This window comes from Nipponia nippon, unplaced genomic scaffold (genome assembly GCF_047370975.1).
Source record: "Nipponia nippon isolate SJK-2023a ecotype South Korea unplaced genomic scaffold, ASM4737097v1 scaffold_2, whole genome shotgun sequence".
NCBI lineage: Eukaryota > Metazoa > Chordata > Aves > Pelecaniformes > Threskiornithidae > Nipponia > Nipponia nippon.
In genome coordinates this window covers 44,706,455-44,727,719 of record NW_028262336.1, presented here as the reverse complement: position 1 = coordinate 44,727,719, position 21,265 = coordinate 44,706,455, and the positions used below count along the sequence as shown (strand labels likewise).

The 21,265-nt window shown below is 42.0% G+C and overlaps 1 protein-coding gene across 1 annotated transcript in view; it reads left to right on the top strand.

Moving 5' to 3' along the window:
- PTCHD1 (patched domain containing 1) overlaps nt 1-12,252 on the top strand; it is a 38,201-nt gene extending 25,949 nt beyond the window's left edge. Inside the window, exon 3 of the mRNA XM_087758489.1 lies at nt 6,777-12,252. Within this exon, the coding sequence (XP_087614615.1) occupies nt 6,777-8,431 (1,655 nt within the window). The 3' untranslated portion in view covers nt 8,432-12,252. The remainder of the gene's footprint in view (nt 1-6,776) is intronic.
- The last annotated feature ends 9,013 nt before the right edge of the window (nt 12,253-21,265 follow it).

Sequence of the window (21,265 nt, the reverse complement as noted above, 5' to 3'; positions counted from 1 at the left end):
AGCCTGTGCTTGAGTGACTGGGACTTCACTCACTTTGCAAATGAGGATGCATTTAAGACTACTCAACTGTCTACAGCCCTCAGTCCCCTTGCCACAGTTCTCCTGAGACAAACACTGCTGCCTGCAAACACAGTTGATCAGATGATGTTAGTATCCTGTAGGATTTTACACGACACTGTGAACTGGGCTCCCAGAAATGCTCAGGCCAGTGTAGGAAAAGCAAGTAGGATTTGCAGTGCATTTTTTTTGCTCAGCAGAAACGTTTGGGATGGGCAAGTCTGCACGCGGTGGGATGTCCAACGAGAGGCACCCTCTTTGAGGTCTGACATTCATGCAGCAAAACTGTGGTTTTGCAGCGCCGCTTGTGGACCTCAAAGGTGGACATTGGTTAGCATAACCCACAGTTTGTTGCAACAGCACGCTAATGATGATTTAACTGTTTGGCTTAACCCATGCCACTAAATTGCTATAAACGTAGTGAAAACTGTCGTGTAAGTTAGGCTCGGTGCTAATTCTGTCTGCATGCTGAAGGATCTCGGTTAGCTGCAGTATTTTATTATTTAGTAAGAACAGTGTACGAAGCCAGACGTTTGCTTCAACTGGATGCAAATTCTGATGCTCTGCCTGCATATTCAGTATTCACTTTGAACCTGCTATATGTTCTGAGTTAAAATTGTGCCTGCTGGGAGAGGCCGCATGAGGCAGGTCGCGTATTTAGTCAACAACTGGTTGATTGCAACTCCTGTGACAAAGGGAGTCCGGATTAGCAGTTTCACTTGGCTTTTCAGAAGGTGGGAGCTGATGAGCTCACTGATCTAGCTGGAAAAAATAAGTCAGCAGGGGGGAATTATCTCAGCCTCTTTGTTGACATTACTGTGAAAAGCAATCCCAGAGCGGAGCAGTGTACATTGTTATTTTTAATACTGTCAGCTAGGAAATTTCATTGCACCTTCATTATATCATATGTTATTACAGGTATCGTTTTGGAAAGGGCAATTCCTGCAGTATGATTCTGATCTCCCACATACTAATTTTGCACAAGTGCAGTTCTTGAGACCTTGCCTGCATTGGCAGCAAGCTGGGATATGAATTTGTAGCATCCTAGCTATTTCATGTTAATTCATCTGGTGTTTGTCTCTGCGGATGATATTTCACTCCACTTTGAATGTGAATCAAGCTGTCCTTCACAGATTTCCACAAAGAAAGCTGGTGCAACATAGCTGGTCCTCTGTAAATTCACACACTTTTTCACAGCACACTAAATTCCTCTTGCAGACAAGTGCTCCTGTTCAGTGGGATGATTTCAGGCTTAAATCAACGTAAGCGAGACAGCATTCGTCCAGCTGAACGGGTAGTGTTACAAGAATGCAGCCATTACAATGCAAGCAAAAACCTTAAATCAAAATCCAGACTTAACCTCAGTAACTCCGTCAGAGCATGCTTCCACTTCAGGTTTTTGCCTACCCGGTTTACAAGGCTCCCATACCTCCTACCATGACTCATTCCCAATTTCAGCCAGTCTTTTGTGCCACCAGTGTCAGGAAAAGATTGCAAATTAAAAAGTAACCCTCAAAAAAAATGTTGCTGATGTTTCTCATCCCAACCATTCCTTTAGTCCAATTTAGACTAGAAACAGGTGAATTAGTAGCAATGAGGGAGCAGCAAACTTTGGTAGCAGAGGGGAAGCAGTGCCTGAGCAGAGGGAAACACCGCTTAACCCAGCTTTGCCGCTAGAGGAGTGTGCCCCCTTAGGAAGACAGTTTGGTGCTTTATTAGTCTTAATTCTGGCAGTTAATGGGCAACATATGTACTGGTGCAGCATTCAGCCTCACCGAGGTGGAGATCAATCATTATTAGCGTTTTGTGTGCCACTGCATTAAAATGGGATGAATAAAATTAATTACCCCTGAAACGCGACCTTCCACACAGAAGGCTGGAACTTCACAACCTGTAAGTGAGACTGTATTCAGAGAGATTGTACTCAAGCATCAAACACACACGTGCACACACAGACAACCTTCAAAACAGTAAGAACAAAAAAATGAGAGCCACAGCATACTGTTATTCTCTACTTTCATAGATGGGTAAAACTGCAAGAGGAGGAACCAAAACCTTGTTCTCAGTCATTCCCCTTACTTTCCCTTACAGAAGAAGTCTATTTGAATACCCAAACCTCATCTTATCACAATAAGATCAAACCCTCATATGATTTTAGTGCAAAATTGAACATAACCCTTAATCTTCAAACAATAAAAGCAGGCAGCAGCCTTTGGTTTAGGGAAGCAATTAAGCCAAGCGAATAGAGAGCTGGCCTGTGACTCCGGTGACTGGGAGGTCACTTCGCTGCCCTCCCACAGGCTCTGGCGCTGCTTTAAATCCTTTCACTCCTCTCTGCTTCAGTCCTGCCATTTACCAGGCAGGAGCAGAGCCAACTTAGAGCCTAGGCTGCTGATGCCCATTTGTAAAGGCCTCTTGCTTGAACAACCACTTAGTAGGGGAGAGGATGCATTTCTTTTTTGAGATTTTAAAATGGTACTAAAAAGAACAGTTTAAGTGCCTGCACATAAGTAGTGTTTAAAATGAGGTAAATAAATGGATAATTTTAAGCAACAGAAAATTTTGCCTTAGTTTTCACAACTTCATACAAGTGCTTTTTTTTCTCTCATGCATGCTCTGCATTGATTTTGCGGAGCACGTGTAATTTCAAGACTTGATCCTGAAGGAGGCAAATGAAACTTTTTATAGCATTTTCAGGCTACTCATAAAAGTGCTGTATTTAAGCTAGGCATAATTTATTGTTTTTATTGCTGCTATTGTTATTAGCTTCTAAAACTAAAGATGGCCCACCTCAGCCCGTAAAAAAATTAAGCTCCTCAGAAATAACAGTGACTATCTATCTATCTTCTTCATTTTCTTTGGCTACAAAAGCCAGAATTTCTCTCCTCAGTCATCCAAGACATGTGGTAGGAGTATCTCTTGCCATACAAAGTAGTAGAAAAAGAGAATAAGGAAAAAAATATTTTGGTCCCCATTTTCTCCAATACCTTTCTCCTATTCCGCTATGATTTTCCTTTGCTCATTCAGAACCTCTTTTACTTTAAAAAAAGCCATCCTGCTATGTACTCCTCCTTCTTAGCTCATGGTTGTACAGCCTGACTGTAGGGCACGACCAGTGAATCATAATAGCAAATGTCAACAGGAAAAGATCTCCAGTAGCCCATTAGCTGTTTGAGTTCATATTTATTATTTACTGAATGACTGTGAATAATGAACAAATTGCTCTAAATCATTACAGATTTGTGGCTAAATGTCTAGTAAAAAGGGAAAATCAGTTAAAGCAATTGCAGAATTTATTTGCAAGAAAAAAATTGCCTTCTTCTAATTCATATTATATAGGGAAGAGAGAGCACCAGCAAGAGAAATAGAGGTAATTGGTGCAAATCAGCTAGGGATACAAAAAATGGAAACTTTGAAATGACAGAATAGTGAAAGAAATTCTCACAAAATGCTTCCATGGAGCTATGTGCCCTAATCTCTGTGGGTTAGACTTATACAAGCATCAGCGAGTTAGTTAGACAAAGTTGGAGATTGTCACCCCAACTTGTGCTTGTAGTCAGTATTTAGAGGAGTAAATTAGGTTAGGTAAATCCCATTCTAGCTAAATAAGGCTAATCTTTGGACTGTCATGCCTAATTTGAGCACGAGTTTGGGCTTAATCTTTTTCTCAGAGGGTACTGGATGAAGTCAGCAGTGCCACTGATGCAAAAAGTGTGCAAGTTTGTCATTTAGGCTTGTCTTCCTAAAGGTAAATGAGAATTTTGTAGCTATTATACCAACGGACAGAGGAATCACAAATTGTACAATTGAAGGAAGATACCAATTCCTAGCACGCAGATTGTGTGGCAAAAAACAAAAGGAACCTATCCTAAAATAGAAGGGTATCTAAATGTTTTTCTCTTGGCTCTGTGGAGCACATTCGGTGACGCCTCTTCGTGCATTTACTTGAACAGTTCTCTAAATCAGATTCCATTTCAGGGTAGTCTCGAAGATTATGTAAGAGCAAATTGTGGCTTTATGTTTCCTACTTCAAGAAAATGTGTGGTATCAGGAGTCATGTTATCAGACATTATCCAAAATCTTATACCTGTTAAAAAGTCATGCTCAGCATCATATTCAATTAGCTCTAAATTCTGTTATTCATTGCAAAGTCAAAGGCTTTCCAAATTAATGCAGCTATTTGAGTATTTTTAGGCAAGAGCCTATTAACACTGAAATGTTTTTTTACAAAAACATGCTATAGCTAAAGCTCATGATGGAAGTAATTTGTAATATTCAATGACCTCATTTTATACTGTTTTGCTCACTCAAAGTTAATGCATATGATGCCATGTGAAATTCTCAGACGAGCCTGTCTGCAGGACTTATGGGAGCCATAAATGGATTAAACCTCTCACTCCCTGCTTTGGCAAGTGATCAGTTACATTTAAATAAAGGTCAGTCTGTCTTTACAAAGAACACACTGAAAGCAAGCTTAATAGCTTTCCCTACTGAGCCTAGAACGTAACTATTTGAAGCATAATTAGCAACGGGGTGCCAGTCACTGATTGTGCTTTTTGCTTGATTTTACGTCTGGGGAGTTCCAGTATTCCCCATTAGCTTTAAGAGGGGGCACGGTGCTAGTTATCAAATTGACAGTCTTGACCTGGCTTCTGAAAGCAGCTGTAAAACATTGTTTGGGAAAATTAAGATGAATGCCAAATGCCATACCAAAACCAGGAGCATAATATTGCTACAAATTGGACAGTCATGGTCCATGTCGGGACTCCAAATAACAACATAGGTAAGATGTCTGATATACATGAGAACATGGACTTTGTTACTCTAAATACCAGGTGACCATGCTAAGGAGATAAACCAGCTGTCCTATTATCTCATCTTATGAGCTCTGTATTTTGAATTCTTTATAAAATACCTCATACCTATTCTTTTCGGCATTAACAGAGCGATCAGCTCTGCCATCTGTTAAAATGTAGACAGGATATTCCTTGCAGGAAGGGTGGAGGGAATCAAATACAGCTGCCCCTACAGTAAAAGGGACTGACCACAAAAGGGTTATTTTGTCAAGTTAATTAAATATTTAGCCTGCATCAGGCATTTAAGAATAAACATGATCATAGAATCATAGACTGGTTTGGGTTGGTAGGGACCTTAAAGATCATGTAGTTCCACCCTCCCTAATGTATTTTCTGGTTTTCTGGTTCTTCAGAATACCTCATTTGTTTGGGGGTTTCTTAACTGATATTCATAGCCCTTGTGGCAAACATGATAATCATCTACAGGTGGAGAGAACAGAGCCGACGCAGCAATTTTGGTACTCTGCAGCCAGCCTGAAATTCTAACAAAGATCTCTGAATTACCTTGACCTGCCTGAGTGGAGCATCAGCTTCAAAAATCCAGTGATTGCACTTCAGTGTCATCAGCAACTAATTCAGCACTGATCATTTTAGCTAATGTTATCAGGGAATGGGTAAGAGCAAAACACTGTGGGCTGGCTTTTGGGCATTTCTAGACATAATGCAAGAGCAGACCAGAGAGGTAGACAGGGGACAGCAAAACCAGCAAAAGAATAAGGAGGAGGAGTAAGAAAAAGGCAGCAAAGAGGGTGGGATTAGATGGAAAGGATCTATTAAGTAAAGATGAAAATGATATGAATTATTATGAGAAAATATTAAAGTCTTAGATTTTAGGTGTGATACAAAGACTATATTTTTACATTCATCTCTGTGTAAAACACCAACCTACTTTTATCTCAGCCACTCTCATGTGATAGCTGGTTGATGGCTGCGTTCCCAGCTCAGGTCCACTATGAGAGAGCAGAGGTCTGTGTCGTCCAAATGCGCCTTGGTTATCAGTCACAAAAAAGAAACCATAAGAAGATGACCAACCAGGGATTAAGATAAAACCATGCACTTTTCCCGATTTACCTGCACTTGGGGGTTAAACACAGGATTTTAGGTCTGCAGGTCTTTATCTCCTTTCATGAATGCTATATCCACTTTAAGAGTTAATTAAATACATTACAAAATGTAGGAACTGCCAAGAAAAATAGAGCTGTATTTGGTTTTACAAGCCCTTAGATATATTAAAGTAAGAAGACCAATGCCTTAAGCAGTTCCATATCAGTTCTACCATTCTGCATCTCTAAAATTTATTTGTGCTTTTTTTGTTTCTTCTATTTCTAGGATTTCTTTTTCCTGGTGGAAAATTTGTATAGGAAGTGGAGAAATCAGTGACTGATTTACTTGACAATGTTCAGCTTATATGAAGGTTTCATTTTTTTACAGATGTCCTACAAAGCAGCCAACCAATGCTCTGCTTCCAGCACAGGCACTTCAAGGTCGTATTTCTTTGTTTTCACCACAGGTCAAATCCCATCACCAGGAAAAACTAATTTCAAAGCGTCTTCCATCACAGGCACTCCGAAATAATGAAACGAAACAGCCAACCAGAAAAAAATCCTTTTTCTTTAACCCATCAACCCTGCACCAGTGATGCAGAACTCTCCTCAAACTCTGGCAGTAAGGTTTGCTAGTCAGGTAGCGAATGTGCTCCTGTGGCTTAGACCACCATAATAATGTCTCTCTTCTGCAGGACGTTTACTTCAAGCATTGATAATGGCAAGCTGTGTCTTCTTTGAGTCTTTTAACATGTCCACATTACATTTTTCCGCATGTTGATTCAAGTACTTTAAACACTCGCTTTGTTCTCTATTGTAGGTCATGGGTTATATGGGACTTTTGAAATGTTGTCCTCCTGGAGAAAAACTAGAGAAGACCAACACGTTAAAGAGAGGACTGCAGCCGTATTTGCAGACTCCATGCTCTCGTTTTCTCTCACCACTGCCATGTACCTGGTCACTTTTGGAATAGGTGCCAGTCCCTTCACTAACATTGAAGCAGCCAGGATTTTCTGCTGCAATTCCTGTATTGCAATTTTCTTCAACTACCTCTATGTACTCTCCTTTTATGGTTCCAGCCTGGTGTTTACTGGCTACATAGAAAACAACTACCAGCATAGTATCTTCTGCAGAAAGGTACCAAAGCCAGAGGTATTGCAAGAGAAGCCTGCATGGTATAGGTTTCTTCTGACAGCCAAATTCAGCGAGGACACAGCGGATTCAGAGGAAACGAACACTTACGAGAGTCATCTTTTGGTGTGGTTCCTTAAACGCTATTATTGTGACTGGATAACAAACACCTACGTCAAGCCTTTTGTAGTTCTCTTTTACCTTGTTTATATTTCCTTTGCCTTAATGGGCTACCTGCAGGTCAGTGAAGGGTCAGACCTGAGCAACATCGTAGCGACCGCGACACGGACCATTGAGTATACAACTGCCCAGCAAAAGTATTTCAGTAACTACAGCCCAGTGATTGGGTTCTACATCTACGAGTCGATCGAGTACTGGAACACCAGTGTCCAGGAGGACGTGCTGGAGTATACCAAGGGCTTTGTGAGGATATCTTGGTTTGAAAGCTACTTAAATTACCTTAGGAAACTCAACATATCTACCGGATTGCCCAAGAAAAACTTCACTGATATGTTGAGGAACTCCTTCCTGAAGGCCCCTCAGTTTGCCCATTTTTCAGAGGATATCATCTTTTCCAAGAAATACAACAATGAAGTTGATGTCGTGGCCTCCAGGATGTTCTTGGTGGCCAAGACAATGGAAACCAAGAGGGAAGAACTTTATGACCTCCTGGAGACCCTGAGGAAGCTCTCTCTCACCTCCAAGGTGAAATTCATTGTTTTCAATCCATCGTTTGTGTACATGGATCGTTATGCCTCTTCAGTGGGAGCCCCCTTACAAAACTCCTGCATTAGTGCTTTATTTCTGCTCTTCTTCTCTGCATTCCTGGTGGCAGACTCTCTGATAAATGTCTGGCTCACTCTAACTGTTGCCTCGGTTGAGTTTGGAGTTATAGGTTTTATGACCTTGTGGAAAGTGGAACTAGATTGTATTTCTGTGTTGTGCTTAATTTACGGAATTAATTATACAATTGACAACTGTGCTCCACTGTTATCAACCTTTGTCCTGGGCAAAGAGTTCACAAGAACTAAATGGGTGAAAAATGCCCTGGAAGTGCATGGGGTAGCTATTTTGCAGAGCTACCTCTGCTATATTGTTGGTCTGATTCCTCTTGCAGCTGTGCCTTCAAATCTGACCCGTACACTGTTCAGGTGCTTGTTTTTAATAGCATTAGTCACCTTCTTTCACTGCTTTGCCATTTTACCTGTGATACTGACTTTCCTGCCACCGTCCAAGAAGAAGAGGAAAGAGAAGAAGAATCCTGAAAACCGTGAGGAAATAGAGTGTGTTGAAATGGTGGATATGGATAGCACCCGAGTGGTTGACCAAATTACAACAGTCTAACTTGTTTGTTTGTTGCTTTTTTACACTAGGTCTTACTGAAGAAAAAAAAGAAACCAGTACTGACTAAATATCTGGGGAGAGGAAGGGGTTTGGAGGTTTTCCCTCCCCCCTCTAATCTAAATCCAGGAATATTCAAAATGATGGGAGAAATTAAAAATAAATTTCATAAAAAAGAGCTGGGGGATTGTACCTTGCTCAGCTCCTGTAACAGAGAGAATTTGCACACACATGCAAAGAGGGGTTGAATTTTAGACGCATGAAGTAAGATCTAATGAGAGAAGTTGGGTTCCTAAGCAGCTGTCTGCATCGCCAGTACTGCAGATCCTGCAATTATTGTGGCTAAACCCAATCAGACTGAAAGGTCAACTGTCAAGGCTGAAGTAGCACTAAATGTTCGCTGGATGTAAAGGCTTTACAAACTTTCTGCACAGCAATAACTCAAGTCAGTGAGTCAGCTCTTATAGGTCTTAGCCATCACATTTAATTTTTCTTTTCTCCCTTAATCTAAACATTTATGCAAGACTGTATAACAGATAGCAAACTGTACTGGGAAAGAAGGCAGTACACAGCAACCAAACACTTTCCAAACCCTTTTATGTTATGAATCACTTTTTTTTTTTTTTCTAAAAATATCATTTTAAAATGTAAATCATCCCTTGTAACATTTTTAATCATGGTTTTATAGCTGTTTCTTTTTCTTATAAAAACAAAAAAGAACAAAAAAAAAAGAACAAAAAAATCCCAGTGACTCTGTCACTCTAGAAAATACGTAATTCTGTTTTATACATCTCGCTACTAGTTAAACACGTAATCTGCTTTACCAACTGTAATTTTGTTAGCACTCTACTAACACATGCAAGTGGATCTAGCAGCAGACAGAAGATGGTGTACTGAATATTTCAGCACCAAAATCCATGACACAAACCTCAAATACTAAAATGTCATCAAGAAAGTGAATGTTAGGGCTCTTTTAATGAGAGCCTATTTCAGGCCATTCACTGGTAATGCACACTAAGAGGATTAGTGGGTAGTTTTACGTAATGTATAACTTAATCCCTCAATCTTCCGAGAGTACCTGTAAAGCAATAGGCCTTGCAGCTATGGGCTCTTCCAAGAGGCAGTAGACCGTGAGAGCTGTATGGAACAAACCGAAGGTTGGGACTGCGGTTTAGGAGCGGCAAGTTTAACAACGTCCCCAAAGAGCCCATATCTAAGGGGTCTATTGAAAATATCACATCTGAGGGAAGAAAAAAAAAAACCTTAAAAAGATTACGTTACTGAGTCTTTTTGGAGCTGTGAGTTCTAAATCAATAATTCTGTCAGCATCTGTGATGTGGAGTAATACAGATAAAGCAGCATCTCTTTCCTCCTCCACCCCTCCACCCTTAAGAGCGACAGGCTCATTACTGTAAGGTTTTATCATGCGGTTGAGCCCCAGTGGGGATACGTAAGCCAGTTCTGTAGGTTTTGCTGAGAGTATTCCGGCTATACATTGCCTTTGAAAACCCAGTTGCAGGAAGCTGGCTGGTGTGTCAGGTGATCTCATGAATATATGGACTGTTGCTTTCTGGTGCAAGGTGAATGTATTGCAACCGGACTCCTTTTTACAGCTTGTCCGGAAAGTAAGAGTACTTGAAAAGCTGCCGGCAGTTGGCACAGCGTTTGCCTCAATCACAGTATCTGGAGGGCGAAGGGATATTGCGGGAGCCATGGGGCTGGGACCACGGGGAGCGCTGTGCCTCGGGGGGCTGCCTGTGTTACCCACACGGTGATTAGCACATCTGTGGTCACGCACCCAGGGTATGCTTCATTGCATGAAACTTCTCTTTAGCATCCAATCCCAGTGACCCCCCAAATGCCCTGTGCAAAACCTGCACCTCATGAATATTAATTTTCAAGCAGAGATACTTCTGAAGCTTTCTCCCTAGCAGAAAATAAGATAACCAGGTATTTTGCCCTGAAGCAAAATGTTACATACTGACTAGCAAAACAAGTTGGCAGCGCAGCAGGCAACGTTTACTTTCCCCTGGATAAGTCCCCTCTCTGACCAGAAGGAAAGGAAGCTGTGTCCAGGAATGCACAGGCTCTTTGCTTGGACAAGCAACATTTGCTGCAGTAGCAGCTGGGAAGCTGTAACAACAACTTCAGCCTTGGCAGAAATCAGGCGGACACCTTGAAGACAGCCAAATGAATGTGAGGGTAGGGGAAAGATCTGTTTCCCCTGTTTTCTTTAGACTCAGGCTTGGGGCTATGTTTTCCAGCCAAAAATCATTCCTCAAATATAATTCACCGTAGATTTTCTGTGATGGTCGTTATGTCATTTAAATAACAGTCACCCTATCTCCTGGCTGTTCAACAGGCAGCTGCAGTGGCTTTTAAACTTCTGAGGGCATTAGCAAATTATTTGAGAGTTACAGAGGATTGCAAACCACTTTGGCAGCAGCAATCTACTGGCTTGTGGGACACCTGGAAATGCGAGATGTGTGAAAGAGGTTGCTTGTATACTGCAGAGAGGAATACGTGGCAAACACTGATTTTACACCTCTGCTATCCCTGATGCTATCACTTGCAAACACTTGACGCAAAGATGGCTACCATAAACCTCTTCATATCTAATTGAAATGCATAGATAGGAGCGTCTTTAAAGAGATGTCCAAAGACAAGCTTGTAGTTTCACAGATCTCTCATTAAATCTCAGCATGTGAGGCCTTCAGAGATCTTCAAGGAAGGTGATAAAACCAGTGATAAAATTAATCCTCTATCTCCAAACCTGTCAGAAAAAGAATGTGGAGGCACTCCTATGGCAAAGTGCCGCAGGATGTGCTTGGGTGTCCACAGAAGACAGAGTGAGAAGTCATGCAGCCCACCCCCTTGCCCCAAGGCAGAGCCAATGACATTTATATCGTTTCTGAAGGATGTTTGTCCAGCCCATTCTTAAAAATTTTTTTAAGGGCAGATTCCTCCCCTAGCAGTTCCCCCCAGTGCCGTGTTACCCCACCAGTAACTAGTAACTCCTGCTGACCAGCTGGGACTGGGAGGGGGAAGAGGTGCCGTGCCCCTCTCCGCACAGGGAAGGACAGGCCAGGCAGGTGACAGTCTCTGAAGCATCCCCAAAGCAGAGGAAACCCAAAACAGAGCCAAAAACAACTTACATTTTTCACCGTGTTTCACCTCAAGCTGCCACTCCGCTCCCCACTTCCAGGCTTGGCGAGGTAAAGCCATGAAAATGTCCAAGGCATCCTCAGCCCAGGTCCGTGAGATTTCTGCCTGAATCCTGATGTGTCTGAGAGAGGCACCAAATACTCCTTCTCTACAGGTAGCTTGAATACCTCAACGTGAACCAGAAACGGCATGTTCTCAAGGTTTCAGACTATGCTAACCCACTTTGGCCTTCCTCCTCTTTGACTCTTTCGTCTGGAGCAATTATCTTCACCAAAGTCAATTGGTCCTCACTGCGCCGATTGATTAATAGGTGCGGATGCTGTGCCCTGTTCTCAGTCCAAAGCACTCCCAGTGGCTAACTGTGCATAAAATTTTACCCTTACTGGTGAACCTCCATTTTGGAAGACTACCTAGGCTTAAGCAGTTTTTTGTCATACTCTTAAGTGGCTTTTTAGCCCAGGTATCACTGTGGTTTTGTTTGCAATATAGATGACCCAATTTTTGTATAAATTCAGCGAGTAAAACAGAGTATTATACACTGTCAGGCACTGACTGAAATCTAACAGCAAAAATTTTAATGAAGGCTAACAAGACTATATAGGACTGTGGCTCACTGAGCACATATATCTTCTACAAACATTAAAATTTCCATACAGTAAGGTATGGTGTACAGTATATTTTTACTATGGGGTAAGCACGGGGAAAAAGAATGAACCTAAGTGCATATGACCATCACGATCAGTCCAGTTTTCTTGTAACGTAATTCCTAATGTTGTCTTAGCACAAGTTCATTTTCAAGTTACAAGTACTCTAATTGGAGGAAAAATGAAGAGAGAAAAGTTGGTATAGCTGGAATAACTACTTTATAAAAATAAATTGCTGAAGCCAGAATTTTCTGCCCAAAGGTTTAAGTGAAAATGTTCTACTTAGATTAAAATTAGAGCTGTGAAGGCTGAGAAAAACCTGTCTGGCAAAGAACAAGACCTTCTTTTCCAAAGACAAGCAAACACACATGATAAGTGTCAACTGCATGAACCTGGAGGGAAGACAGTACCAAAGTGGCCTGAGGTTACGTTGAGCCATGTGAGGATTCGCATCTGCTCTCAGAAGCTTTCTGAGCCAGCACTGAATTCAGGTAAAACATGTACTGTAAATTGAAAGGTGTACTTTTAAATGCTTTTCTCTAGGCTGACTATCCTCCTGTGAGCCACCAAATCCCACCTCAGCCAACACCTTGTTTATTTTTATTCAAAGGGAAAACAAATGAGAGTGGTGACACAACTGGTCAGAATTCAGGAGAGTCAGTAGGAAGACCGTGACTTCTCTTAAAAGCAGTGAGAAAGCCAGAAACAGCTCTTTAGCAAGTGGTTTTTGTGGGAGAACTGATTGATTCAAAATTTAGCAAACTGGTGTTTCTCCTAGTTGTTAACTTTGGAAGATAGCGCGTTCAAGGAGATGCAGGGAAGGGAAGCAGAGTTAACGGGAGCTAGCCTTGGGTTCACTGTGGACCCCCAATTGCTGTAGCCGCTCTCGCATGGTTGGGAGCTGGTGGCAGGAGGGGAGCGCAGGAGGGGCAGGGGCGGCTCTGCTGCATGGGCGTTGGGGACGCCAGACCAGGCGCTGTGGCAGGGACGCTTCCCATGCCACCATCCCACAGCCCGGCCCGGCAGGTCCCAGGGGTGTGCGCAGCCCGCACAGCTAGCTCCTCATCTGCCTCACGTTATGATAGTGCTGCTGGGTTTTGCTGAACCAGAGCTCATGTGGTAAGGCACAAGCCTTGTGGGAAGCCACTTTTGGGAAGACCCTGGTCAGAAAGAATTACCCAGAACCTTTTCCTCCCCTGCCTTCGTGGGTATTAAAACTCCGATCCATACAAATTGAATTATACAATTAGCTATGTAGGGGCAAAGTATTTCTTCCATGGTTTTATTCCTACATTTATCACAAAAACTACTTGTCATTTATTTACTTAAATATTTTGAAATAAGTAAGCCTTCCTGGGGTACACAGAGCTCTGATGAGAAGGAGGTGTGGAGGGGAGAGAGCCCCTTTCCCTAGGTAGGCAGCATCCTCCACCCATGGCCAGGCACCACACCATCACCGCAGGGCACCCCCAGGGACCCTAGCCTAGGGCAGGGGAAACCTCATCCCCCCTCACCCCCTTCCCAGTCCCATTAGAGAACGGGGCGGGGGGGGGGGGAGCTTTAACTCCAAATTGTGGCGGGGGTGGGGGGGGTGAGTCCCCAGGGAGCCCTTGTGAAACCCGTCTGCTGCCAGGAAAGCACAAGTGAGAACTTGGCGGGGGGGGGGGGGCGGGGGGGAGAGAAAAACATGGCAAAGGCATCCCAGGAGGGGATTCGAAGACGTATTCCTGCCCATGGCACGTAGGTTGGGACAGAGTGGCATGTCCCACAGTGCCACCACTCGCCCCGTTGTCCTGGCACAGCTTCCTGCCTGGAGAGAGGGCACCTCAGCATCACTTGCGGCTGCCTGGGGCAGCCACTTCTCAGGCAAGAATCAGACTGATGTAGTTGGTGTTCTGCAAGTCATCACCTTTTTTAATTTGGGAAAAGAAAAGGAAAAGTCAGCATAAATAATTCTAGGTTACTTAAGCTCCAAGAAGTCTTAATCTGTGCGTCAAATAAATGGCTTGCAAGATGTCAGGGGTTTTCGTTTGGGCTTTTTTTAACCTATTTTTACTATTTTTGTATTAATTTAGGGAAAAAATTGTATAATGAATCTCAATGTATAGCATAAGCCTAAAATAAAATGGCTGTCTCTCTCTTTGCTTCCTGTGCTCCCAAACTGCTACAGAAGTCCCATGCCATCACCAACCTAACAAACCAATTTACCTGGCCTAACCCAAATAATCAGGCTGTGCATCCTCTCCAGCTCCCATCAGGGAGGAGTGGTGGAGCAGTTCAGGGGCACCTGCTGCAGCACGGAGCCGGCGACGTCCCAGAGACAAAGGGCACACTGCTTCAGCAGCCCCTCTTGTCCCAGGCTGCACACTGCTCAGCAACAAGCACAGGGAAAATGCATTCACTTCACGTCTATTCATTTCCATGTTATTGAGATCCAAGTCATTTTGGGGGGGGGCGTTCCTGGCTAATCCAGCAGCAGAACCCCAGCCCAAGCAGGCAAAGCAACAGCTAAGGTAAAAATCTCAAATTGATTTGACCAAAAACTAGTGTTATCTGCTCAGACAAGAACTAGACCTACCGAGATCTGGTAGGTAGACCTGAAGTATTACCATTGAACAGAATTATTACTATTAGAAATTTTCTTACCAACACCTTAGCATCCACAAAGTTAGGAAGCCCCGTCATAACTGAGAGACCCACCTCTCCTGCTCCCCAGCAGAACCGCAGCCACTGCCCCAGGATCTTCTGATGACTGTGGTCCATCATTCTCTTCCTACACCCAGGTAGACCACCCATTTACACCTTTTCCTAATGTTTTGGGGAAGGAGAGCAGCACTCCGATAGGCCCACCTGGACCAGCTGCTTTGGTGGAGAAGGAAACCACTGCACCGAGTGACAAGGGTGATAGTTATGGCTGCTCTGTCACACCTGGTTGCAGCAATGAGATCAAAATCAATTTACTCTAAAAAGCAGGTGAGCCAGACCCAAGCCCAAGTCACTGCAAACAGCAGCAGGCCTGAGAGCTGGTGGGCTTTTGGCTGCCAAGGGCTTTCAGCCACTTTAGTTTAATGGGAATTTTGGGTCTGCAATTTAAAGGTGACTTCTGTCACCTGTTACAGCTCCTGGCCTTGTCCCTTCCAGTCGTTCTTTCTCGCATTGCCTTAAATTTGGGATCCACAAGCACTGTTGGCAGAAATTCTGGCTGAAACAGCAAATCAAATTATATCCATTTTCTAACTGCTAATCCAATGTAAGAGAGGCTACATCTAAGCATCGCACAGGAACTCAAAGAGCAAAACTCCAGTACGAGGCTGGTGTGCCTCATTTGTCTACATTAGCAAGAGCTGTTCATGCAATTCTCCATAGACCTAATTTACAAAAATCAGGCTTTCCAAATGTGTAATCAGTACGTTTTATTCTGAGAATTCATCTGTATGTATACCTTCAGAATAGAGGCATGTTAAGTCTGATTTTTAGGTTATCAAGGAATATAGCTGAGCCCAACAAATGTTCACAAACAGCACGTCAATTCCACGTGCAATTCTTGCACTGCTGCACGCAAATCAGAATATTGTCATTCGAAAATACCACATTTCTTTATTTGTACAACTAATTTGCACGCAGAACTAGGCAAGACTGTGGACTCAAAACTGAAGTGTGCTCACATTTACATTCATCCTGTAAACATCACTTAAACATGTAAAGGTTAATGGCAATATAGAACTTGTTGAGAAGAACTGGATTTCTTTTTCTGATTTCAGTTTACTGGCAGAGAATAACTGGAATATATGCCAAGCACCTAGCTACAAAGAAATGGGGAATAAGACATCTTACAATCCACCAGCAGAAATAAAAGTCCACTTGAAAATTTATAGATATGGAAAATATAAGGATCATGTTAAAGATTCTAGTAGCTGGACTATATACAATAGAGTATATTATAAATTAATGCAGAATATTCTATTCTGATTCTCTTTGGCCACATTCAGTCCCCTTAAATATGATCTGTTCTGTGAACAGACATACTTTTGAGCAAGACTGATGCTTATCCTCTTAGAAATTACCGAGTTGCGCAGGTGAAGTTTGCTGGAAACAAAATTTTAAATGTATACAAACAAATTGATGCCAGAAAACACAATTTTCAAAAAAATATACCTTCACATACTGATTATATTTCATAATAAGCAATCTGTTCACTGATGGTACAAGTAAAAATGATTTTATGTGTCAGCTATATTCAGAAAAATGAGATGCTCCACTAATATATATATATAGTGCATACACCCCCATACCAATTATGTATTTTCATACGCCCAACTCAAGTTGGCTCCATAGAAAAAGGAGGAAAAGCCAACCCAGAAACGTAGTCGAAAGCTGGTAGGAAGAATGGTTTAGCTGTCCTGAAATTAGTAATGAATCAGCAAGGGGGGAGCAACAGAGAAGTTGGTAAGGAGTTTAGGAACAAAGAAACTAGCTGCAGAAATGCAGAGCTGTTGAGAAGGGAAAATACTCAGGTTTTATTTTGTCAGGTGGATGGAAGAGAATTGATATATAAAACTGAGTTGCAAAGTGAAGGAAGGTCTAAGGTAGAATGAGGAGTGAGCAAAATTATATGAGCATATGTAAGATTTGCAGCTGTAATGTATATTAAGGCTGTCTAATAAAAGACAGGGTCTGTCCATGTACGGAAAATAACAATTCACAGCTGCCTAATTATATGAATTCAAATATAGATTCAGTACCTCATTGCTTCGGAATAAAAGGTAGATATCATTCATAATCTACTCTGGAGCCCAGAGCTGGAGACTTTAGCATGATATATATACAATATCATACAGAAAAAGAGATCAGTCAAATAGATTCTGGCTCATAACTCACTGAAAAATAACAAATGGACCCTCACTCTTTTTTACTACAATTCTTAGAGAAGAGCAGCTGACTTTTAATGTTTCTGAAATAGCCATACCTTCCTGATAAAATACTCATGTGTTGGAGGGATTTTTTTTCTTTTCTTTTGAAGACACGATCAGTTTTCTTTCTGGACAAAGTGAGCCCTCAGGCACATTACCTACAGTGGGAAGTGGGAAATACCGGCTCTCTTAAGGTGATTCCTGAGTCAAGAACATCTGCGATTGAATTTCTCTCTTTTTCTCTCCTCTCAGCATGCTGTTGCAAGCTGTTCCAGACTTGCCTATTGACAGTTTTACCAATCAGTATACTGTACCCCTGCGTGCAAGAGAGGTGGGATTCTGCTGAGCCTTTCCCGTTGTTGGCTCCAGAGGCAGTGGCCACATTATAATTTCAGGATTATTCCTGCTCATTAGCCCCTCCGATGGGAGCCATTTCTGTCAATAGCTTGGATCTTACTGGAAGGGTGGCTACAGCAGCTAGCGGAGGAAAGCCAAGAACATTTTGCTGCTCTGACATACCTGTAATATACACGAGTGATGTACCATATATTGTTAGATCTAGAAAAGAGAAACATTCAAAGCTCAGTGTCAGATCATAATATTATGTTTAATATCACCATCTGTGTGGATGCTATACAGCAGATTTATAATATAGAAGCTGCAGAAATGGGGAGAGTAAAGAGAGAGAGAGAGAACACCATTTAAACTACTAATTCGTCACTCTCCAGACCTCTCCATCAAAGGAAGAATTATTGCCTCGCAGTCAGTGGTGACACCAAGCCTGAAGAATCTAATTTACAGGAAAAGGTTAAAAGAATTGGGCTTAGAAAGGGGAAATTTTGAGCTGAGATACGTGACTTCAGAATTATGGAAAGGATTGCTAACATCAGTGAGTTCCTTTTTTTGCCCAGCATGTGCTTCAAAAGCCAAGATCTCAGAATACAAAATGTTTGAAGTGAGAAGCAAATAATAAGTTTATGGAGAACGTTCATAGGTAGAAAAGACGAATACATATTGGAAACAGGAAATTCAAGGGAGACAAAAATTTGACTGAGATGAGAAATGCTTAAATTTATTGTAGAGAACTCCATAACAACCTACACAGAAAAACTCCCAAATGTACTCACAGCCCCGGAGAGCTCTTCAGGTGGCCTGTTCCAGCACCAGGCTGAAAATAAGGTAAGAGTTTTAAATTATTGACAACTGCAACCAACAGAGCTTTAAACTGTGGAGTCTGGGTAAGGGAGAAATGGAAAAAATGATGGGAAAAATACTTTAATGATGTACTCTTTGTGTACATCAGCACCTCTCCACAGACTTCACGGGAGTTATAGCTAATAACACTTCTTTAAAGCACGGCCCATCACATTCCAGACAACTGTTTTCCTCTTCCCCTTGTAGCCAAAGGCTGAGTTTCGTTCTGTCAGTCTGCTTTCTAAGGCAGACAGTCCCTCTGGCACTGCCCAAGTGACCGAGGACCTGGGACACAGAGGCGAGCACGGACCAGCACAGGGGTAATGGGAAACAACCCATAACCCAGCCACTGCAGGGCAAAGCTCTATTACTCCTTCATCAGAGAGACATACAAAAGAGAGCATTCATATTTTTAATGTTCTTTAAAAGCTTATAAGAAAAATTGGCCTCTGTGGTATTCTGTAGATGTGCTAAGATGTAGATGTGCTATGGATGCCATCCAGGCATACTTATGCCTGCGCTTTTCCAGTGCCTGGTAGCCCTCAGCCTTTGGCTTCATGCCACGCAGCCCATCTGAGATTCATACTGCAGGTTTTATTGAGACAACTGTTTGGTGAAAAAGACTTTGTTTAGATCAAACAAATCTTTTTAAATATGAACTGTTTTATTCACCCCAGAAGGTTTTCTGCACCTGCCATCTCTGTCCTCTGTCAGTACATTTGGAAATGAAGGTGGCCACAGCGGGAAGGAGAGGATTGGAAAGCAAGTAAAAGTCCCATTATTTTTGTTAAGTGGCAGCTGATTTTATGAGGCTCAATTACCAGTGATTTTGTGAGCCTCATTTTCCACTACCAAATTTGCAAAAGGTGCTCAATATTCTACTCCTAAGCCAGGAAGAACTATGGGTTTTCAGTATACTCCAAGCAGAGTATAACAGCTGGCTTCAAAACATGTTGCCCAGTGGAAATAAAACATTGGAAAGGGGAGGAGAGGAGGATAGAGTTGCTGGATTTGAGATTTTCAGCAGAAAATATTGGGTTTTCTTTTTTAAAAAAAGTTCACATTTTTACCTTTGTCCTGATAGGAAAGTCTTACTCAGTCCGACAAATTTGAAGCATATAAAATCGTTTCCAAAAACTTCTGTGCAGGAGGGGAGAGGAAGAATGTGAGCTGAGAAAAGACATATCTTTTCTGACTTACTTCTATAATGTCTCAGCCTTGTCACAGACCCACGTAACAGCAGTATGTCCAGCATCAAAGCAGCGGGGTACCTGTGTTTGGGTACAATCGGTTTATGGAACAGTGAAGTGGTAAATAGTTCCCCGGTAAGGTAGATACCCACCAAGCTTATTTCAAAATGCTGCCAAAAGGAAGGAAGGTATTGAGCTGTAACTCCACCATCCGGGGAAGATGGGGAAGATGAACCTCAAGTGAGCAGTACTTCACAGGAAGGCAATAGCAAATGCAAACAATAGCAAACATGGTACTCGTATGGAAACAAGGATTTGAATGCAGAATCAGCTAAATGTTACCCAAAATCCCCTGATCCAGGAAAAATAAAGTCAGGGAAAGATCATCAAAGTCCAAAACCTCTCTACAGTTTTTAACTTCTTGTTATGGTTTATGTGTAATGTCACCAGCTCCCTGGTGCTGACACCACTCAAATCCATAATTGTTTCTTTAGACATAGTTCCCATAAATATACATTAAGTTAGCCAGTGAGCAAATATAAACCATACTGAGGTGTCCAATCATAGATCTCAAGTAGTCAAGGGTCATCCTTTACAGCTACGCCCATTCCTAAAATACATATGAAATATATATATTTCACAGAATAACAGGAAAAATCTATACAAAATTCTAATCTACCTGAAAACAACAATTTGCTTTAAACAGGCTGAACAGAATGCAAAAATTGTTTCCAGCAAATACTTTTATATGCTCTAAATGTGAAGGTAAAGTAGCTCTATTCAAGCCTTCTGAAGAGAATTAGAGAGAATGAATGTGAAAAAGCACATGGAGTGCAATTTAAAGAAGCAAGCAAGCAAATCATGACCCGAGTATGTCTATAAAACCTTGGCAGTTGACCTTTACTGGGTGAGGATGGTAAGCGGTTTGGAGAATCAGCATTTCATCAAGTGGTTGAGTATATTTTTACCCTTATCAAAATATGAACCAGCTCTTCAGGTAAAAACTGATCATGCAAGGTTTGTCCATTTGCCTGCTCTCAGTGAGCGTGAAAAAAATCATATTCCTAAAGGAACCTGTGATCTCTGCTGACTTTGATTACTTCAGATATATTTCTGTTAACCACTAAGGGGAAGAAAATCAGAAATAAAAATGCTCCGAAGCTTTAATACTTTTTCTTTTCTTGAGAATCTATCCTACCCCTCCCATTAGCTTCTTCTTTTGCTATGCCAGAGCTCTCTTATGAAATTCCCCAATTTCAGCCAATTGGCTCAAGCGCTCCCCTAATACACTCTTGCAATTGTAAGCACTCAGGGGTTCCACTAAAAGGGTGGCTGGATGCAGCTTCAGGACTAATTGTATCCTATGAGTTATAGAATTATGCACCAACAGCTAAAAGGACACAATTACAAGGTGAACTATTGTGACACACACTGTGTAATGTCATACAATCAAATGCAATGTTTAGTAAACATGAACCTCTTTGTCATTTTGTATTTATTTATACAGGTTTAAAAAAAAATAAAGCACACATTTAAAAATATCCCTTTCTCCATTGTGTCTCTGCAGCATTATGCAACTCGCTGGCGAGGCCGATGGGTAGGCAATGGCTCAGTCAGTGCCTGGGGAACTAGGGAATGACTAGCGAGGAATATGCAATGCCTGTTTGATTGAGTTACACCTGCAAAGAGAGAGCTACGGCCTTCCAGAGAAAGTGGGAGCGAAAAGGAGCAGCT